This window comes from Delphinapterus leucas, chromosome 9, assembly GCF_059928025.1.
Source record: "Delphinapterus leucas isolate spDelLeu-1000000601 "Yukka" chromosome 9, BTC_Dleu_Yukka2, whole genome shotgun sequence".
NCBI lineage: Eukaryota > Metazoa > Chordata > Mammalia > Artiodactyla > Monodontidae > Delphinapterus > Delphinapterus leucas.
The window spans coordinates 24197728-24216385 of NC_143137.1; the positions used below are offsets into that span (position 1 = coordinate 24197728).

At 44.9% G+C, this 18658-nt stretch overlaps 1 protein-coding gene and 1 pseudogene across 2 annotated transcripts in view; one reads left to right on the top strand and one right to left on the bottom strand.

Annotated features, from left to right (window-relative positions):
* The window catches only part of SND1 (staphylococcal nuclease and tudor domain containing 1), a 418829-nt gene extending 413326 nt beyond the window's left edge, over positions 1-5503 (bottom strand). The window contains exon 1 of one of the 2 annotated variants that reach the window (XM_089917436.1): positions 5193-5503. In XM_089917436.1, the coding sequence (XP_089773562.1) occupies positions 5193-5270 (78 nt within the window). In that variant the 5' untranslated portion in view covers positions 5271-5503. The remainder of the gene's footprint in view (positions 1-5192) is intronic. The other variant, XM_022581894.3, reaches the window with a different exon arrangement.
* A 3985-nt stretch (positions 5504-9488) lies between these two features.
* LOC111182350 (mth938 domain-containing protein pseudogene) lies at positions 9489-17178 on the top strand (annotated as a pseudogene).
* Positions 17179-18658: the final 1480 nt, after the last annotated feature.

Sequence of the window (18658 nt, forward strand, 5' to 3'; positions counted from 1 at the left end):
TGAGCTCTGAAGCATGCTACTTTGCTTTTCACCATCACTGTTACCTAAAGCTTGCTACGTTAAAAGTGTTGTCAGAGGCCAGAGCTACTACATTCCAGGCAGTAAAAAAATGATGTCAGGAGCATAAACACTGACAGGTTCTAGCTGCTATGTAACTCTTGCTAAGCCTGCTCTTGGCATTTATCTTCTCATCCAGGTCCCGTCCACTGAAAGGTGGGTACCTTGGGAATACACAGGATTGGTTGATAGGAAGTCAGAAAACCTTAGTCTTGGGACTTCCCTGGTGGTCCAGCGGTTAAGATTCTGCACTCCTAATGCAGGGGGCATTGGAGGGTTCCATCGCTGGTCAGGGAACTAGATCCCGCATGCCACAGCTAAAGATCCCACGTGCCACAACTAAAGATCCCACGTGCCACAACTAAGACCCAAATAAATAAATAAATCTTAAAAAAAAAAAAAACCTTAGTCTTGGCCCTGTAAGAAACATGAATATGACCAAGAGCAAGTATTTTTTTAATCAATCTCTCATCAGTTATATTTATTCAGTAGACTTAATGTCTGCTACTGATCTCACCAGGATACCAGAACAACCATCACCTCTGCTGCCTTTCCACCTTTTATCACCGTAAAACACATATATTAATAGCTCAGGTTAAACCCATACCATTTATGTGAAACAATGAACTTGAAGAAACTGAAGAGCTACTATAAAAATTCTGAAAATTATCACCAGTGGAGACCCCTAGGACCTTTGCACTTGCTGTTCCCTCTGCCGGGAACTCTTCCCCTATGGCTGGTTCTTTGATGTCCATCAGATCTCAGCTGAGGGAAGCCTTTCCTATCTAAAGGAGCCACCCCTCCCTTCCTCCCAACCACTTTGTCCCATTCCCCTACCGGAAATCACTATCTTATACTATCATCTTCTTGTTTACTTGTCGATTGTCTATCTCCTCTAAGAACCCGTAAGGGCAGGAATCTGATTTACTTTTTTACCACTGTTTCTCTAATACCCAGACAGTGCTTGACACAGATGATCAATAAAATTCGTTCAGGAAAGGAAATATGATTGCTCATCATTCTATATCATTAGTTAGTACATGGCAGCAGCCACTGTTAGCATGACTAGAGCCAGATGGACGCTTCCTTTTCATACAGGAAAAATGACAGAAAGCCTTTAAGACATAGCAAAAACTTAGTGCTCCTTTACTTACAATTTTGATTGAAAGCTACCATGCTCACATGCTGGGAAGTGGGCAATTTTAAGACTAGAGGGAAAAGCCTTCCATCCTATTCCACCCACTTCTTTGCAAGTGGCCCTACTAAAATATTGTTATTCGGCTACCTTGTCCCTTTGAACAGTAGAATAAGAGTGTTTTAAGTAGCTTAGCAAAGGTGCTTTTCTTTCACAGTCTGCATGAGCTAAGTGCACATAGGAAGGAACAGATTAATAGACTACTACTCTATCCCCACTACACTCTGGAAAGACACATACTTCTTAGCTCAGAAATGTAGGAAACACTTAGCTATAATGATCTAAATTATAGGCAGCATTTCCTACAAGCTGTACACTGGAGAAATTTCCACTAAGCTACTCACCAGGAAGCCTACATCCCGCTTCACAACAACCTGGTAGCACAATTCCTGTCAAAGGAGGAAATTGTGGCCATCTCCTCCTTTAGGTGTCCCAAGGCTTAGGCATCGAGTGGGAATCTTGGTTCTTAGCATAAAACCAAAGACTGGCAGAGGGATCCTTTTCCCCTTTCAAATGGGGCAGGGTGAAATGGGAATTGAGATTTGGCCTTCCACACCATAAGCAGGATAAGATATGCTGCTTCCATGGCTGCTTCTGATAAGCACAGAAGATTCAAGAACTGCGGTGGCTTTATCCTGCTACGTGCTCCTGCTTGAAAAGACATGCAGACATAAGACAGGAGGGTTAGAGTGAAGACTTCGAAAAGGGCTCTATCCCCAAGACAGAAGTAAATGGGGACAGCAAAACCAGCGAAAATAGCCATCTCTAAGTAGTTGCTAAGTGGGGTGACTGAATTTTATACTCAGTACCCCAAGACTTCTCCCAACCTCTATTTAACATGTGCTGACAATATTCTGATGCAGCTAAAGAAAGTCTAGTAATTACTCAAGAAACCCAGAGATAGAATCCTCTAGGGTTTTGAGAAAACATCTGATTTGACAGAGACATTTACTTTCCCAGGTCCTATTCTGTCTGCCCACACAATTGCCAGTCTTATCCCAACTCAAAAAATATACAAATCCACCTTCGGTTTTTCCATCATTCTCACTGCCTTCTCAGTAACAGAAGGGCCCCACAATGCTTGTGTCAACTTACTGCCGACTTCCTCCTTCAACACATTCCAGAACCAGCTCTGTCCCTTGGCTCCCACTCTCAATAGCAGACGCAGGCTCTACCGTCATTTAAAAAAAACTGGGCAAATGCAAAAATTTTTTACAACTTCATTCTCAGCTCTTTCTTCTTCAACCTTAAAAGAAGGAATGCAGGACTTGCTAGGACGGCAAGGCAGAGACCAGAAGAAACTTGCACTTGCCACGGCCTTTCCATGGTTCTTTGGCCAAAAAAGAGGAAGGGTGAGTACTCCTCTTCACTGCAGCAAACCTCAACCCCAGACCTTCAGACCTTCAGCTCAGCCTGAGTCCAGACAAATCTCAGCCTGAAAGGCCCGCCTCTGGTTTGTCAGTTTCTGCCCCTCAACCCAAAGGCAAGCAAAGCAGTGGCCACTATTTTCCTATTCATCAAACTATTTCCTCCTCACTTTCCTCTGTCACAGAGCCCCATCTTCCCTTGCAGTTCTTACGAAGCGGTTCCTGGTACCACTGGAAACGATTACTCTCCAGGAAAATACAACTTTGCTTAGCAGAAGAACTTCACACAGAGCAATTGGCCAGGGGTTGATTTTTCATTCCAGACAGGCTTTGAAGCCTGGCACAATTCTGCCTGTCGCTCTGCAGTTCACCCAGCTTCCCTCACCTAATCCCTGCCTGGAACTCACCCACCCACCCCTTGCAGCTTGGTCACAGAAAAACAGCAGTATAGGTGACCCTACCACGCAATCTTCAAAGCCTCCGTCCAACCCTAACGTGTCTTCCACACCACACTCCTTTGCACCTAAGGACCATAAGCACCAAATAAAGTCACTTAGCACAACAGCAGCTCCCGGACAAGGCAGGAGTAACGTCTAATCTTTCCTTCGCTCAAATACAGTCAGCTTCACTTTCCTGCCATTCTGCGGCCATGCATCACCTGCCCTGCCCTCTGCTAACGACATGCCCTGGAGTCAGAGGCACTGTACTATGATGTTCAAGAACCTGTGCTTTAGCAGACAGGCCTGGGTTCAAGTCCCAGCTCTGCCTCTCATTACCAATTAAAAAGTACCTGTCCTGGGGTAAACTACTCTTTCTAAACCTCAGATTACATTCCAGTAAAATGTAGCCAATGATCCTATCTACTTGTTAGGTATTATAAATGAGATAATACAAACAGAATACTCAGCTCAAGACATGAGCCTTAATAAACAAGTGATTGTTGATATTGAGTATCCTCGGGAGTAATCTGTGGGCAGACATCATCACCCCATAGAATCCAGATGCCCTGGAAACCTCCAGCATTTGTAGAAGCAAAAATGTGTTCAGCTTCCTTCCACTCCCACCCCACAAATAAGGGGGGCCTTTAAGAAAAATTCAAGCCTTAGCAAAGGAAAAAACTCAGAAAGATTCACTCACTCAGTGCTGCCAATTCCACTACCAGACCGCCAAGCACTGCTCTGTTCCTATGGTGAAGGGAAAGATCAGTGCAAATGAAAAAGCTAATTTAAGAGGAGCCACTTTAGGATAATCCTTTCATAGGTCAAGTCAGTATTTCAAAGAGGTGAAAATATGTGGACCTTGGAAATTCCCTTCTCTTTCAGTTCCTGATAAATTCTGACTCTCCGTTTATGTATAAATAAACGGGAAAGCAATATTGAAAATCCTAAGAATCTCAGCTGGAGGCAGAATATCGCCTAAGAAATGAATACATAAGCATCAGTGGGGAAAAAAAAAGTCTTGAAATCTAATTCATACACACAAGCTGAAGAATACTTTAATCCTGTGAAAGACAGTAAACCACTGCAGAGCTTTGGGACAAAATCTCATAAAGAATATTTCCTGACGGAAAAGTCAGAATTGCAGTCTGAAATGCAATCTGGAAGTCTGCGGTCATCACAACCAGAAATTCTAGTAACAACCAAGAAGTGTCAGGTTCCAATATTAGGGAGTGTTGGGGGGAGGCCAATAGAGGGGACAATTGATATAGAGAATTTATACTACAAAATTATCATGGAGCCGGGGGTAAATATTTTTTAATGACACTTGCAGGGTTTAAATTCACCATTCAAAGATGTAGGAAGGGGATATATAATCAGGCAGAATCTACGGTGTTACAGCAGTGGACTGGGAATCAGAACACTTGGGCTCTGGTCCTGGCTCCAATCCAAACCACCAGGTGACCTTAGGGAAGTCACTTGCCCTCTTCAAACTAGTCTCATCTGTAGTGAGGGAACAATAATGATGGCTAAGATTCCTACCGGCCTAACATCTTAAGAGTCAAAAAGAGGGGGAGCACAAATATGAGGAGCTCTCAGGACTACAGACGTGACACAAGAGGTGGAGGGAAAAGGACGGGAAATGAGGGCCAGAGCGCGAGAAAACTTGGCGTAAGTAACTGAGCGTCGGTGAAAATATAAAAGCTTCAAGAAGACCAAGTACTCCAAGAGTTCCATGGAAGAGCGGACGTCAGGATCTTGAAAAACTGCAAACTACTCAGCATATGCCAAAACGGACAGAGGACAGGGGGATCAGAGGACAGATACCAACAAATTATCCCCCTTAACCAATCACTAATCTATCTGTCCTGGTAAACAGCCAAGAGACTGAGTGCCGCGATCACGGAAATCACTGTGACCCCCTAATGCCACGGTGTCCAGGAGGCAAGGCACCCAGGGGAGTCCGTATCGGCTTGTGTCTAGGGAGGGGATTCCGAGAACGGGTGAAAAGTGAGGAAAGAGGCAGAGGAAAGAGGATCTGGGAGACCATGCAGGCTGGCGGGAGGGGAAGGAGCCAGCGCCAGGCTCCCGCGCGGTGGTGGCCTGTGGGATCGGTGTCCCGGTCCCCGCTCTCACCATCTTGACGATGCCCCGCTGCACGGTGGGGACCGCGGGTCCCCCGGAGGAGCCGCCGCTCTGCGCGGAGGAGGCCATGTGTAGCAATGGAAAACCAGCGAGTAAGACGGTAGGCCGGCTTGGAGGTGTCAGTGTGGGTGTCGGTGTTGGTGAGAGGTCGCCGCGGAGAGGAGCAGGCGGGCGACCGGCTGTGGGCGATGGACGAGACGGACGCGCCGGGCGCTCACAGGAGCAGCAGCAGGACTGCCAGCGAAAGAGACGCGATCTCCGCCGCCGCTACACGTTCTACTCGCCGCGCAAGCGTGCCAGAGCGCCACTGCTCTCCGGCCAATTAGAGCCCAGAGCCCGCCGGACCCCAAGCCAATAGACACCCTGCTCGCGGAACCCCGCCCCTTGCTCCCCAAACCTGTGGAGAACTTCAGGAAGCGCTGAAAGAGCTGATTTGCGGTGATGGGCTAAGTCTGGGGCGGGACTTCCGGGGCAGCGGTAGTAGGTAGTGTCGGGAGGTGTAGTGGAAAGGAAAGGACACGTCAGCATCTGGCCGCGGGGCGCGGTGGGCCATGGGAGCCCCAAGGGCGGAGTCAGCCTCGCCCTCCGGCTTCGCCCCGCCCATTACGCCCAGCCCCGCGGGCCCCTGGGGAGCCCACGTGGAAGCCAGTTTTCCAGGAGGGCGCACCAGGGCTGGGGAGAGCGGACTGGGACCCCGAGCCAACGAGGCCGAATCCTAGACGGATCTCAGTACTGGTGCACACCGACTTCCGACATTTTACCTCAGCTGAAAGTGTGGGAAGAACTTGGAAGAGTCTGAACGCCGTGAAACCTACCAATGTTGGCCTTGACACAGAACGTGGCCGCGCGCCCTTCCTGTAGTCGGGAGTGTATCTCGCTCGCATTTGTGTCTTCGGTGACTAGCACTTGTTAGGCACTCGATTAATGTTTTTTGGTGGAAAGAATAAATCTCTCTTACGGGGTGATATGTCTTGTGCGCCAGTGAAGTTGCTGAGAACCTTGCTAACACTCTCTCCGTTGACGCAGGGTGAAGAGCCACGCCTCCTCCAGCCGCCCGACCCCATCCCTTCACCTAGCCCTAGTCTCTCTTTTGAGTAAAGTGATGGCGGGGTAGAGAGGCGCAGAGCAAAGACATAAATGTTTACGTGAATGTTGAGAGGCAACTAATATTCGTCGAGTGCCCACTATGAGGAGCCAAGGATCTTACTTTCATGCCATTTAATCTTAATCTTGAAACTTGGTCCTACGCTGAGGACACTGTTTCCCCTGTAGCTCTTTTGAGAAGAGGTTATTCTCCCACGCTTCACCTTTCCCAGAGGCAAGTTTTGGGGTGAACATCTTCCAAGATGCCTAGTGCCCCTTCCATACCATTAATTTGCCATCCTCTTCAAAAAAAAAAAAGTCTCTGTGGTGGCTCATCCCACCTAATTATAGTACTCTCCTCCTCACTGGGGTTGTTGTCTTCTCTGCCCCAAATGCCACTTTGTCATTCATTGAAATTGACACCTGGTGCACACTCTTCTCCACCCAGTGATCCTGAGCGACTTTAACCTTTATGTGCCTGACTTATCCAATACCCTGGCGTTGACCTCATCTTTAGTGAACTTGACCTCAGCACCCGTTCAGCTACCCTCTTTAGGACAGATGAAGCATTACAACTGCTCCATAGCTGAAACTGTAAACTCAAACGGAGGGGATATGGGGATATATGTATATGTATAGCTGATTCACTTTGTTATACATCAGAAACTAACACACCATTGTAAAGCAATTATACTCCAATAAAGATGTTAAAAAGAAAAAAAAAAGAACTCCCTCCATTTCCCACCACAAAAGCTAAAAACTTATCTTCCTTCTCATTCTTCTCCTTTTCTCCCTTGTTACAAAGAAAAAACTTCCTACTGCTTAGGCTAAACTCTCCGTCTATGTCGTGGATCCACCCCCTCCACCTTCTCAAGGGTGCTCAGATAATTCCCTCTCCTGTTTCATAGCCTCTCAGTTTATCCTGGATTCTTCTCATTAATATTTAAATACTCTCAAATGTCTTGCATAGTAAAAATAAATTAATTAAATTCATCTTTACTCCACATCCCTCTCCAGATAGCTCTCCTCCCTTCATAGGCAAACCCTCTTGGCGAAATTCTTTGTTTGTTGCCTCTACATCCTCACCCTGCATTCAGTCCTCAGCTCCCTGCACTCTGACTATTGCTCTTATCAACTTACTGTTCTCTCCCAGGTCACTCATTAGTGACCTTCTTGTGACTACATTCAATGGACACTTTTCACATTGGGCAGTAACTTAGCTGAGCTCTCCATAGCATTTGACATCGTACTCCTTGAAATGTCTCTTTCCTTCCCATGTTTCTTATATTCCTCCCATCTATCTCCATTGTAAATGACTCTCCTTTTGCCTACCCCTTAATATTGATGTTCCCCTGGGTTCTTCTCAAAGTATCTTCTTTTCTAGTGCAAAACATTCTTCCTGAGACATCTAATCCATTCTCATGGCTGCATGCTAATGATTCCCAAATAGATAACTCCTGTTAAAATAACTCCCTTGCGCTCCAGACCCATATGTACAATGATACTCTGGATATCTGCCCGTGGCTGTCACCTTGGGAATTCAAATTCAACATGTCTCACAAGGAGCTCATTATCTTTCCTCCCTAGCCTCCTCTTCCCTAGTATGGGTCTCAGCCCAAATAACGAGATGAAAAACTACCCAGTTACAAGCCAGAAATCTGGAGATCGTCTGTGACTCCTCTCTCTACCTCATTCCTTAATTTTTAGTCAATCTCAGAAATCTGTTAGATCTACAGCAGTGCGGTGTAGCGCATAAGCCCGACCTGGAGCAAGACCGCCTGGGTTCACATCCCAACAGGATATAACCTTGAGCAGGCTGTGTGGTATCTCTGTTCCATGGATTTCTCCTCTGTAAAATAAAGATGATAATAGGACTTGCCTCCTAGGGTTGTTCTGGTCTTGAGGATTGTATGCGTTAGTATATGCTAAACGCATAAAACACTGCCTGGATATATGTGTTAAATTTGCTGTGATTATTATTAAGTATCTCCTGCTGCTTAAGCCTGACATATTTTCACCAGGGTCGCTGCACTAGGCTTATAATAGAGCTCCCTGACATCAGGGAGCTTCCTTTACCTACACCCCACCCATTCTTCCTACTGCAGCCTAAGTGATATTTCTAAAATGCAGATCTGATCAGGTCTTTCTACGCCCTAAGCCCCTCCCGTGATTTCTCTACACCAGCTCTTCTCTCACAGCTCTACCCTTCCACAGTGTGCCCAGGCCAAGTGAACTTGGTTTTGGCCATTCAAGACCACACTCCTTGGCCTCCAGGGCTTTGTGCCTACTTTTCTGTCTGCCTGGAGCACTCTTTCCATCCCTCTTTCCTCCTCCCTGCCCTGACTCACTTCCCCTGTTTCCCCATCCTTCCAACTCCCCACTTAGAATGTCTCCCCTAGAAGACATTGGGAAGAATGCCTTTCCTCAGGGTAGGATTGTTTTGTTTTTTCTCCTACTCTTGGTCTGTTAGAGCACTTATGAGATTGTAGTATCATTGTCTCTTTCCCTTTGAAAATGTCATCAGACTGTGTCTAATTTCCTTACAGTGGAATTCTGAGGCCATGCCTGGCACAGACAGCTGCTCAGTATATATCTGTGAATAAGTGAATGACAGGGACTTCCCTGGTGGTCCAACGGTTAAGACTCCGCGCTTCCACTGCAGACAGCACAGACTTTGATCCCTGGTCGGCGAACTAGGATCCTGCAGGCTGTTCGGCACAGCCAAATAAAATACAACAAAATAAATGAATGACAGAAAAGTATTATCATATTCATTTCACCTGTAAGGAACTATAGATTCAAGTAGGATGTTTGTTGAAGGTCACACGGCTAGAGGATTAGTAGAGAAGGGATTTGACACTAGTTCTTGTGACTCTAAAACTCATGTTCACTCTGCCATTACTAATGGAAGGAGACTTAGAAAACCTTAAAGGTGACTCCTGTGTGGTGGAGAACATGAACACATACCGCCCCCCCCCCCACACACAATGTAGAGATGGACAAGATTCATTTAAACAAACAAACAAACACCCTATTTTCTGTACTCCTTTGAGAGTAAATCTAGGAAATATATCCCCAGTAGTAATAGTGGCCAAAGTATATTGAGCACTAAATATTAAACAGACTCTATGCAGAATGCTTTTCCCTACATTACACAATTTAATCCTTAGAACAAGGCTATGAAATAATCAGTCTCTTTCCACAATGGAGGACATTAATGCTTTGAAAAGGTGAGCAACCAACTGTAAGTCAATTGGTAATAAGGGATGGAGTCAAGATGTGAACGCAGAAATTTCTGACCATAGTCTACTCTCAACCATTTAACTACCCTGCTTCTAGGGTGGCCAGACATGCCCCCTCAACCTCGATCTGTACCTGTAGAATCCAGAGGCTTCAATGAAAGAGTTTTCAACTCTCCAGTGAGCTTCCTTTGAGTAAACGGGAGGAAATTCAGCACTAGACTAACTACCTGCTTCCATTCTTTTTGTTTTGTTTTTGTTTTTTTTTTTGCGGTACGCGGGCCTCTCACTGCTGTGGCCCCTCCCGTTGCGGAGCACAGGCTCCGGACGCGCAGGCTCAGCGGCCATGGCTCACGGGCCCAGCCGCTCCGTGGCATGTGGGATCTTCCCAGACCGGGGCACGAACCCGTGTCCCCTGCATGGGCAGGCGGACTCTCAACCACTGCGCCACCAGGGAAGCCCCCTGCTTCCATTCTTCCAAGCCCCTCTCCAACTTCAACCCACCCTCCTTACTGTCAATTTGCTGTTCTTTCTGAGATGCACATTTCAATCACACAGACTCCCTCCTTACCATTATAGTGGCTCCCCTTCTGCTTCAGACAGAGTTTCAACTGCTTAGCATAGCACAGGAGGCCCTCGCCTTCCGGCTCAGACTTCCTCTTCCTCCTCCTTCACCTCCTCTTCTTCCTTCTCCTTCTTTTTAAACTTTGTTACAGACTGAACTGTGTTCCCCAAAATTCATAAGTTGAAGCCCAAACCCCCAATGTGACTGTATTTGGAGATAGGGCCTTTATGGAGGTAATTAAGGTTAAAAGAGTGGTTTCCTAATCCAATAGGATTGGTGCCCTTATAAGAATAGGAAAAGGAACCAGCTCTCTCTCCATCTCTCCCTCCCCCCGCCCTCCCCGCCTGCAGGTGTACAGAGGAAAGGCCACGTGAAGACACAGCAAGAAGGTGGTTGTCTGCAAGCCAGAAAGAGAGATCTCGCCAGAAATCAACCCTGGCGCCTTGATCTTGGACTTCTAGCCTCTAGAACTGTGAGAAAATAGGTTTCTGTTCCTCGAGTCATCCTGTCTGGTATCTTGCTATGACAGTCTGAGTTAATACAACACTTTACTGTACTATGCTTATCTAAAAGAAAAGTCTCATATGGGACTTCCCTGGTAGTCCAGTGGGTAAGACTCTGTCCTCCCAATGCAGGGGACCCGGGTTCGATCCCTGGTCGGGGAACTAGATCTGGCACGCATGCCACAACGAAGATCCCACGTGCCGCAACTAAGACCCGGCACAGCCAAAATAAATAAATAAATAAATAATATTTTTAAAAATAATAAAAGAAAAGCATCATAAACCCAAGTTGTCTAGACCAGCCCTGTCCAAAAGAACTTTCTGCAGTGATGGAAACATTCTATATATGCTCTGTCCAACACAGTAGGCAATAGCCACATGTGGTCAATGAGCACCTGAAATGTGGCTAGTGCAACTGAGGAACTGAATTTTTAATGTTATTTAATTAAAATTAATTTAAATTAAGTTTAAGTAGCCACCTGAGGCTAGTGACTGATGTATTTAATCACCAGTCTAGGTGATCAAACTTAAATCTTGCTGTCATATCTGATACCAGAATCTTCTATGTTGGTTTTTTTTAATTAATTAATTAATTTATTTATTTATTTATTTATTTTTGGCTGCGTTGGGTCTTCGTTGCTGCACGCGGGCTTTCTCTAGTTGCGGTGAGCAGGGGCTACTCTTCATTGCAGTGCGCGGGCTTCTCATTGTCGTGGCTTCTCTTGTTGTGGAGCACAGGCTCTAGGCACGCAGTTGTGGCACGTGGGCTCAGTAGTTGTGGCTCGCGGGCTCTAGAGCTCAGGCTCAGTAGTTGTGGTGCATGGGCTTAGTTGCTCTGCAGTGTGTGGGATCTTCCCTGGCCAGGGCTCAAACCCATGTCCCTTGCATTGGCAGGCAGATTCTTAACCACTGTGCCACCAGGGAAGCCCTATGTTGGTTTTTATTTTTATTTTTTTAACATCTTTATTGGAGTATAATTGCTTTACAATGATGTGTTAGTTTCTGCTGTATAACAAAGTGAATCAGCTATACATATACACATATCCCCATATCTCCTCCCTCTTGCATCTCCCTCCCACACTCCCTATCCCACCCCTCTAGATGGTCACAGAGCACAGAGCTGATCTCCCTCTGCTATGCAGCTGCTTCCCACTAGCTACCTATTTTACATCTGGTAGTGTATATATGTCCATGCCACTCTCTCACTTCGTCCCAGCTTACTCTTCCCCCTCCCTGTGTCCTCAAATCCATTCTCTACGTCTGTGTCTTTATTCCTGTCCTGCCCCTAGGTTCATTAGAACCACTTTTTTTTTTTTTAGATTCCATATATACATAAAGTCTCTGGAGTTCCCTCATGCTCTAGTGGTTAGGATTCAGTGCTTTCACTGCCGTGGCCCAGGTTCAGTCCCTGGTTGGGGAACTGAGATCCCACAAACAGTGTGGCACGGCCAAAAAACAAAAAAAAGAGTCTCCTTCCCAGTAGGTATAAAGCTTTTGAGCTATTTCCCTCTGCCTGGAGTTCTGTGCCTGCAACAGGAACAAGATAGACAACATCTCTGCCTCCTGGAAGCTTACATTTTATTTTTTAAATTAACTAATTTATTTTGGGGGAAGCTTACATTTTAATATCAGAAACTCAGGATGGGATCATTATGATGGCTGAACTTTAAATTTGGATTAGAGGTACTGGCAACCAAGGCAAAAATAAAAAAAAACACATTAGGTTATATAATTATCACTGTGTAATCAAAGGAAGTATATTATTTTATGGGAAAAAACAAACTTTTCCCTTGACATTGAATTCTAGAAGGTTGTCATTACATGACTCTTTATCTAAAGAGCAATGAGTAATATGATGGCAATGTTTGCAGTGGAGTTTTATGAGATGAAGAAATGTGGCTTTTTCTTATTAAAAGGTCACAGAAAACTTAAAGGAATACTATTGGATAGTAACTCAGTGAAAGGTTCTGTGGTAGAAAAGAGGAAGCATTATAAAGAAAAAAATCTGCCCTAAAAAAGGGGGTCACAATACCTATTTCTTGGGAATTTTCTGTGGTCCAGTGGTTAGGGCTCGGCGCTGTCACTGCCGAGGGCCTGGGTTCAATCCCTGGTCGGGGAACTAAGATCCTTCAAGCCACGCAGGGCAGCCAAAAAAAAAAAAAAAAACCACTAAGGGGAAATACCTAATTATTTCCTCCCAGGTACAGATAGTCAACCAAAACAGTTAAGAAAGGGAAAACAAGACCCTCTAAGATATTCTAAATAGGTCAAGTATAGAGAATAATATTTAGGTATTCCCTAGCCCATACCATTTTGGTGAGGGAAGTCATACAGAGAGACTCTAAAATTGGAATCCATAAACTTGACATGATCCTGACCCTTTATTAAACCCTCCTGATATCGGTGTACTTTGGTTCAGGGTGTATAGAGAACAATCTGGAATATTCTAAAATTGTTTCCGCCTTTTGACCTGGCAATTCCACTTTTGGAAATCTCAAGGGAAAAAATGTCCTGGGGCAGAGTGGGAGGAGTCCAAAGCAAGTATTAAGTCAAAGGGGTTGAGAGGAAGTGCTCTATAATGTGTTTGCCAAGGTATGAATTGTTTGTGGAACCTATACTTTGTGAATCTTACAAGTTACATAACCTAAGTCTCAGTTTCCTCGGCAGTAAAAATGGGAATAAAAGTCGTGCCTGTCTCATTAGGCTGCTGTGAGATGATGAATGAAAAGTTCTATTTACAGTGCCTAGGATCTAGGGAGTTCTTAATAAGGTGAGTGATAACGATGATGATCTAGAGAATTTGAAGTTACTCATAGCCCCAAAGATATCAAAATAGCTAAGAAAACTTATGATATGTAAACAATGAAATACTAGGTAGCTTTAAAAAATGACATGTATGTAAACTATCTTTATAGTGCAATGTAAAAACCATGACACGAAATAGTTTTGCATGTTGATTTTAACAAGGTAAGAAGACATGTATAACTTAAAAAGAACCCAACAGAATTTTTAGAGATGGAGACAGAGTTTAATGTTCTGTTGGTTTGCTGGGTATCATTTCTAAAGTTCAGAGTGAATTCTTTTTCAAATAAACTTAGTTTTCAGTGCCAGAAGATTAATTTCTTACCCTTTTTCTTGTGAAATATAAGACAGATGAAAGTGCTCCAAACAAAAATGTACACCTTAATGATTTATCACAAAGTGAACACTAATGTAATTACCACCTAAGTCAAGAAGATGAATGGCCAGCATTCCCAGAAACTGCCCTTTTAATTGCTGCTCTTCCTAAGCCTGTATCTTAAAACACTATAATTTTGCTTGTGTTTTTTAAAATTTATAACTGAAATTAAACAATATGTATTCCTTCATGTGGTTTCTTTTGCTCAGCGTTATGTTCGTGAAATTCATCCACATTATTACATATAGCTGTTGTTTGTCATCTTCATTGTTGTATAGTATTCCATAATAATGACTATACCATGCTAGGTTTATCCATTCTCCTGTTGATGGATAGTTGGCTTGTGGCAGATTGTGTTTTCCAAAGATGGCCACAGAAATATCTCTCAACACACATGCTGTTTTTATAAAGTGACCTCAACATTCCTCCCATTAAAAGGTGGCATCTATGTCCCCTCGCCTTGAAGGCCTTTGCTCTGCCTTAACCAACAGAGTGCGGCAGAGGTGACTTCTAAGTCACTTCATAAAGTATGCCTTGCACTTCCACCTTGTTCTTTGGGGATGCTTGCACTTGCCACCAAGCTGGGTGAAAGCCCAAGCTACACCATGGAGAGGCAGCATTCAGGTGTGCTGGTCAACTGCTCCAGCTGAGTTCCTGGCCAACAGCTGGCATCAACAGCCAGTGGTTGCCTAGTGGTTAGGAATCTGGGCTCTCACTGCTGTGGCCTGGGTTCAATCCCTGGTCTGGGAACTGAGATCCCACAAGCCCGCAGCCAAAATATATACACATATTCTGTTCCCTGGTGGCCGAGTGGTTAGGATTCTGGGCTTTCACTACCGTAGCCGGGGTTCAATCCCTGGTCGGGAAACTGAGATCCTGCAAGCCGTGTGGCGCAGCCAAAAAAAAAAAATCCAGAAGCATGCATATATTTGCGTCTTCCATGCTATTTTGGGAATTCTCTGGTGGTACAGCTGTATGAGGAAGAAGGCTTTAGATGATTTCAGCCCCTCACCACTGAGCCACAGCCTTTGAGTCTCCCCACAGAAGTCACAGACATTGCAGAGCTGAGACAAGCAATCCCCTCCAGGCCCTTTCTGAACTTCTGACCCACAGAATCCGCAAGCATAACAAAATAAGAAACGCATGTTCATGAATGTTTATTTATAGTAGCTGAAAACTGGATACAATCCTGTTCCTGGCACTATTGCTATAAAATATATATATATTATGTGTTTCAAACTTAGCGCATAAAACCACGAACATGCGTTTCTTTGGGGAATATATAGGGGTCATAGGTTATGAATATCTTTAACTTTGGTAGATAATGCCAAACTTTTTTCAAAGTGGGTGTGCCAATTCAGACTGTCTCCAGCAGTACACGAGAGTTCTAATTATTCCATATCCTCACCAGCATTTGATATTATCAGTCTTTTTTTTTTAATTTATCATTCATTTATTTGGCTGCGTTGGATCTAAGTTGCTGCGTGGGAGCTTTCTCTAGTTGCAGCAAGTGGGGGAGCGGGGGCTCCTCTTCATTGCTGTGTGCGGGTTTCTCATGGCGGTGGCTTCTCTTGTTGCCGAGCACAGGCTCTAGGCACGCGGGCTTCAGTAGTTGTGGCACGTGGGCTCAGTAGTTGTGGCGCGTGGGCTCTAGAGCACAGGCTCAGTAGCTGTGGCACACTGGCTTAGTTGCTCTGCAGCATGTGGGATCTTCCCAAACCAGGGCTCAAACCCGTGTCCCCTGAATTGTCAGGCGGATTCTTAACCACTGCGCCACCAGGGAGGTCCTTATCAGTCTTTTTTAATTCCAAACAGTTTGGTCGAGGGGCAGTAGTATTCTCATTATGGCCTTAATTTGCATTTCCCTGATTTCTAATGAGGTTAAGCATTTTTAAATATGTATAACTGGTATTTGGTCATAAAGGTATTCTCCTCTATTATCTTCTAGGAGCTTTATTATTTTGCCTTTCACATTAATAGCAACAATTCCTGGAGGTACTGTGACATCATTTCGTTTGTCTGCCCTCAAGTCATCTTTTGGGATTGTAGTCATTTCAATGTTATCCTGATCCAAAATGAGAGGATCTAACCCTGGAACATTCTCCTGCTCCCAGAACTTAGAAAGTCTTCATTGCAAACCAAATGATAAAGTCAAAATCCTGAGGCTCTAGAAGAGTAAAACACTTTATTCTTCAAGCAGTCTAATCCCACCAACTCATTTGGGACCAAGCTCTACAGAGGAGTACCCCACTCGCTCTGTGCTCCCCATCACACACCTCGCCTCCAAACCAAGTGCTTGAAGCCATGGCTCTCCCCCTTTCTCACTGTGCTGCCAAACAAGCATAAGTCTCCCCACTCCCATCTGGCCCCTGTGGCCAGGACAAGGTCATTAAGAGGAACGTCTCTCCTGAACTCTGGATTCCCAGATTTAGGGGCAAACATGAGGATGTCAGCACATTTTAACTGTGACTTTAGACCTTTCGAGCTTGGTGTTTGAATTCCCCTGGAAGGATTAGGATGGCTTCTCTTCCTGGGAGTTACTACCCATGGAATTGCAAGGCAGTTACATTTCCAACCTGCTCTTCTCTAAGATGTGAGACCAAGTTCTTCCTAGCCATGACAGACAAATGGGAAGGTCTGTCCAGTTACCCTAATGTTTACTGCTATACAGATTCCACTAAGCATTCATTTCCCTTCTCCTTGTTTATTCTCTTTGTCCCACCCACCTTCCTTCTTGCTTCTGACTTCTCCACATTCCTAAATGAATTTGTCTCTTCCCCAAAACTAAAAATAAACCCATTATAATTAAACACCCTTGGCCTAGCCAAGAGGCCCTGAACACACCAAGGTGAGAGATAAAGCACAGAGCCATTTGGGATCGCAGCTCCGTGGACAGAGGGCATTGGAGTTCAGTTAAGTTCCTTATATCTTCCCCTGAAATTGCTTCCCTCTCATGGGGGCAAATGAAAATACAAGACTCTACTAAAATCTATAAGGGCTGCAAAGTGCAGTCAGGGGGAAGTTGGGCTGGAAATCGGAGAGAGACAGAACTGAGTATTCTCCTGGTGTGCAGCCTGCCGATGCGAAGGAAATTGTGGAGACGGGTGTGCAGACCCTTGCGATTGGCTGAGGGATGAGTGAGGCCTTGAAGGTACCGCATCAACTCTGGAGTACCTCGGGAAAGAAGGCACTGATGTGCGGGCCCTCCAGGCAGAGCAGGCAGTGAAGGAGGATAATGCCTTGGTTACCCAAGGTGCCAGGGTGGGAGGGGTCTTACATTCCACCTGCTGATGGAAACTTAAGAGGATAAATCAGGAATTCCCTGGCAGTCCAGTGATAAGGACTCGACACTTTCACTGCAGTGGCCTGGGTTCAATCCCTGGTTGGGGAACTAAGATCCCACAAGCCATGGGGCACGGCCAAAAAAAAAGAGAGAGAGAGAGAGAGAGAGAGAATAAATCACTAAGCAATGAAAAAACAAAACAAAACAAAACAAAAAAACCCAACCCACCCTTAATACAAAAATTCCACCCCATGCATTATTTTCCTTAAGACTTTCAACCTCCGTCTCATATCAGTATAAAAACGCTTTAGGGCCAGGAAATGCAAAGGAGCAAAAAGGAGTCAGAACGTGGTGGGAGCATAGTAAATGCTTACAGAAAAGGGTTGTAACTGGTTAGGAAGTAGGCGGTACTCATGAAGTTTTCCCCAACAAGGCAGCCTCACAGAGGCCCTGGCACCCCTAGCCTCCTTAGGGAGGGCATTTCTGAGGGTTCGTACGTACCCCACAGTGGGTACTGGTTGTATAACGCTAGGGGGGAGCCGAGAAGTTCAGCTCTAATCACTCATTCGGGTGATAGTGATGCAGCTGCTCTGCAGGACTGGGTCCCACCAGCCCTGTCTACTGGCCAACATACACAGACTGCACCCTGGAAAGACAGCACATTGCTTCTCTTAGGGGACAGCACGATTGACAGTTATACCTTTCTAGCCTCCAGGCCAGAATTCATCTGGGTGAGAAAGAATGAATAGGCGTGAGCCCCATGTGATCATAAACCAACAGCCCAGAAAAGCAGCCGAAGTCTCTTTCTCATTTGAGTTTTTGCTTAGTCTGTATTTATTTATTTATTAATTTTTTTCCCCCTCAGCCTGGTTTTATCACACATCACTTCAGTATGCCTGCATAGCCATGTGTTCATCATTTTGGTAACTAAGAAGCCCCATTTTGCCTTCTATTGGTGCTTAAGTAAATTATAAACACTACCTTTTGCTCAGTCTCTACAACGGGCCAGGCATGGTACTAGATATTTTGTATATACTATCATATGATCTCATGAAATTGCTATAATAATCCCCCATGGGAGAAATGTTGTTTCCACTGTAAAGGAAATAAAACTGAGACTCAGGAGGACAGGATTCCAACCCAGGTCTGTGTGACTCCTAAGTTCAAGCTCTTGGTCCTTCTGTCAATCTATCCATGAGGCATGGTTTTGGAAGCATCTTAGAGGCCATCCCACCTCATACAAAGGCTGAGGTCGTTGTCAAAGACATCCTTTCAGTAACATTTAATAACATTCACCTTATCTACCCGTTTTTTTCCTTATCTCACAAGGTCTTCTGCCCACCCAGCTTTTATTTTCCCCATCAAATGATTCTTGTTTTTTCAGTCCTAGAAACAAAATGCTGGGCTAGATGAGTCACTGTTTCAAGCCACTGTGACAATTTTCTGTGTTCCTCCTACAGAAACTGTTATCTAGTACCTTGGGTAATTTTTTTCTCTTTTATCCAACTTGATTGTCCTTTGTCTCCCAAGAAAATTTCTGTTCCTACAAAGTAGCTATTAGAGGGAGTCTCCTCTAAGCTCCTAGGGTTAAGACAGAGCTGAATAT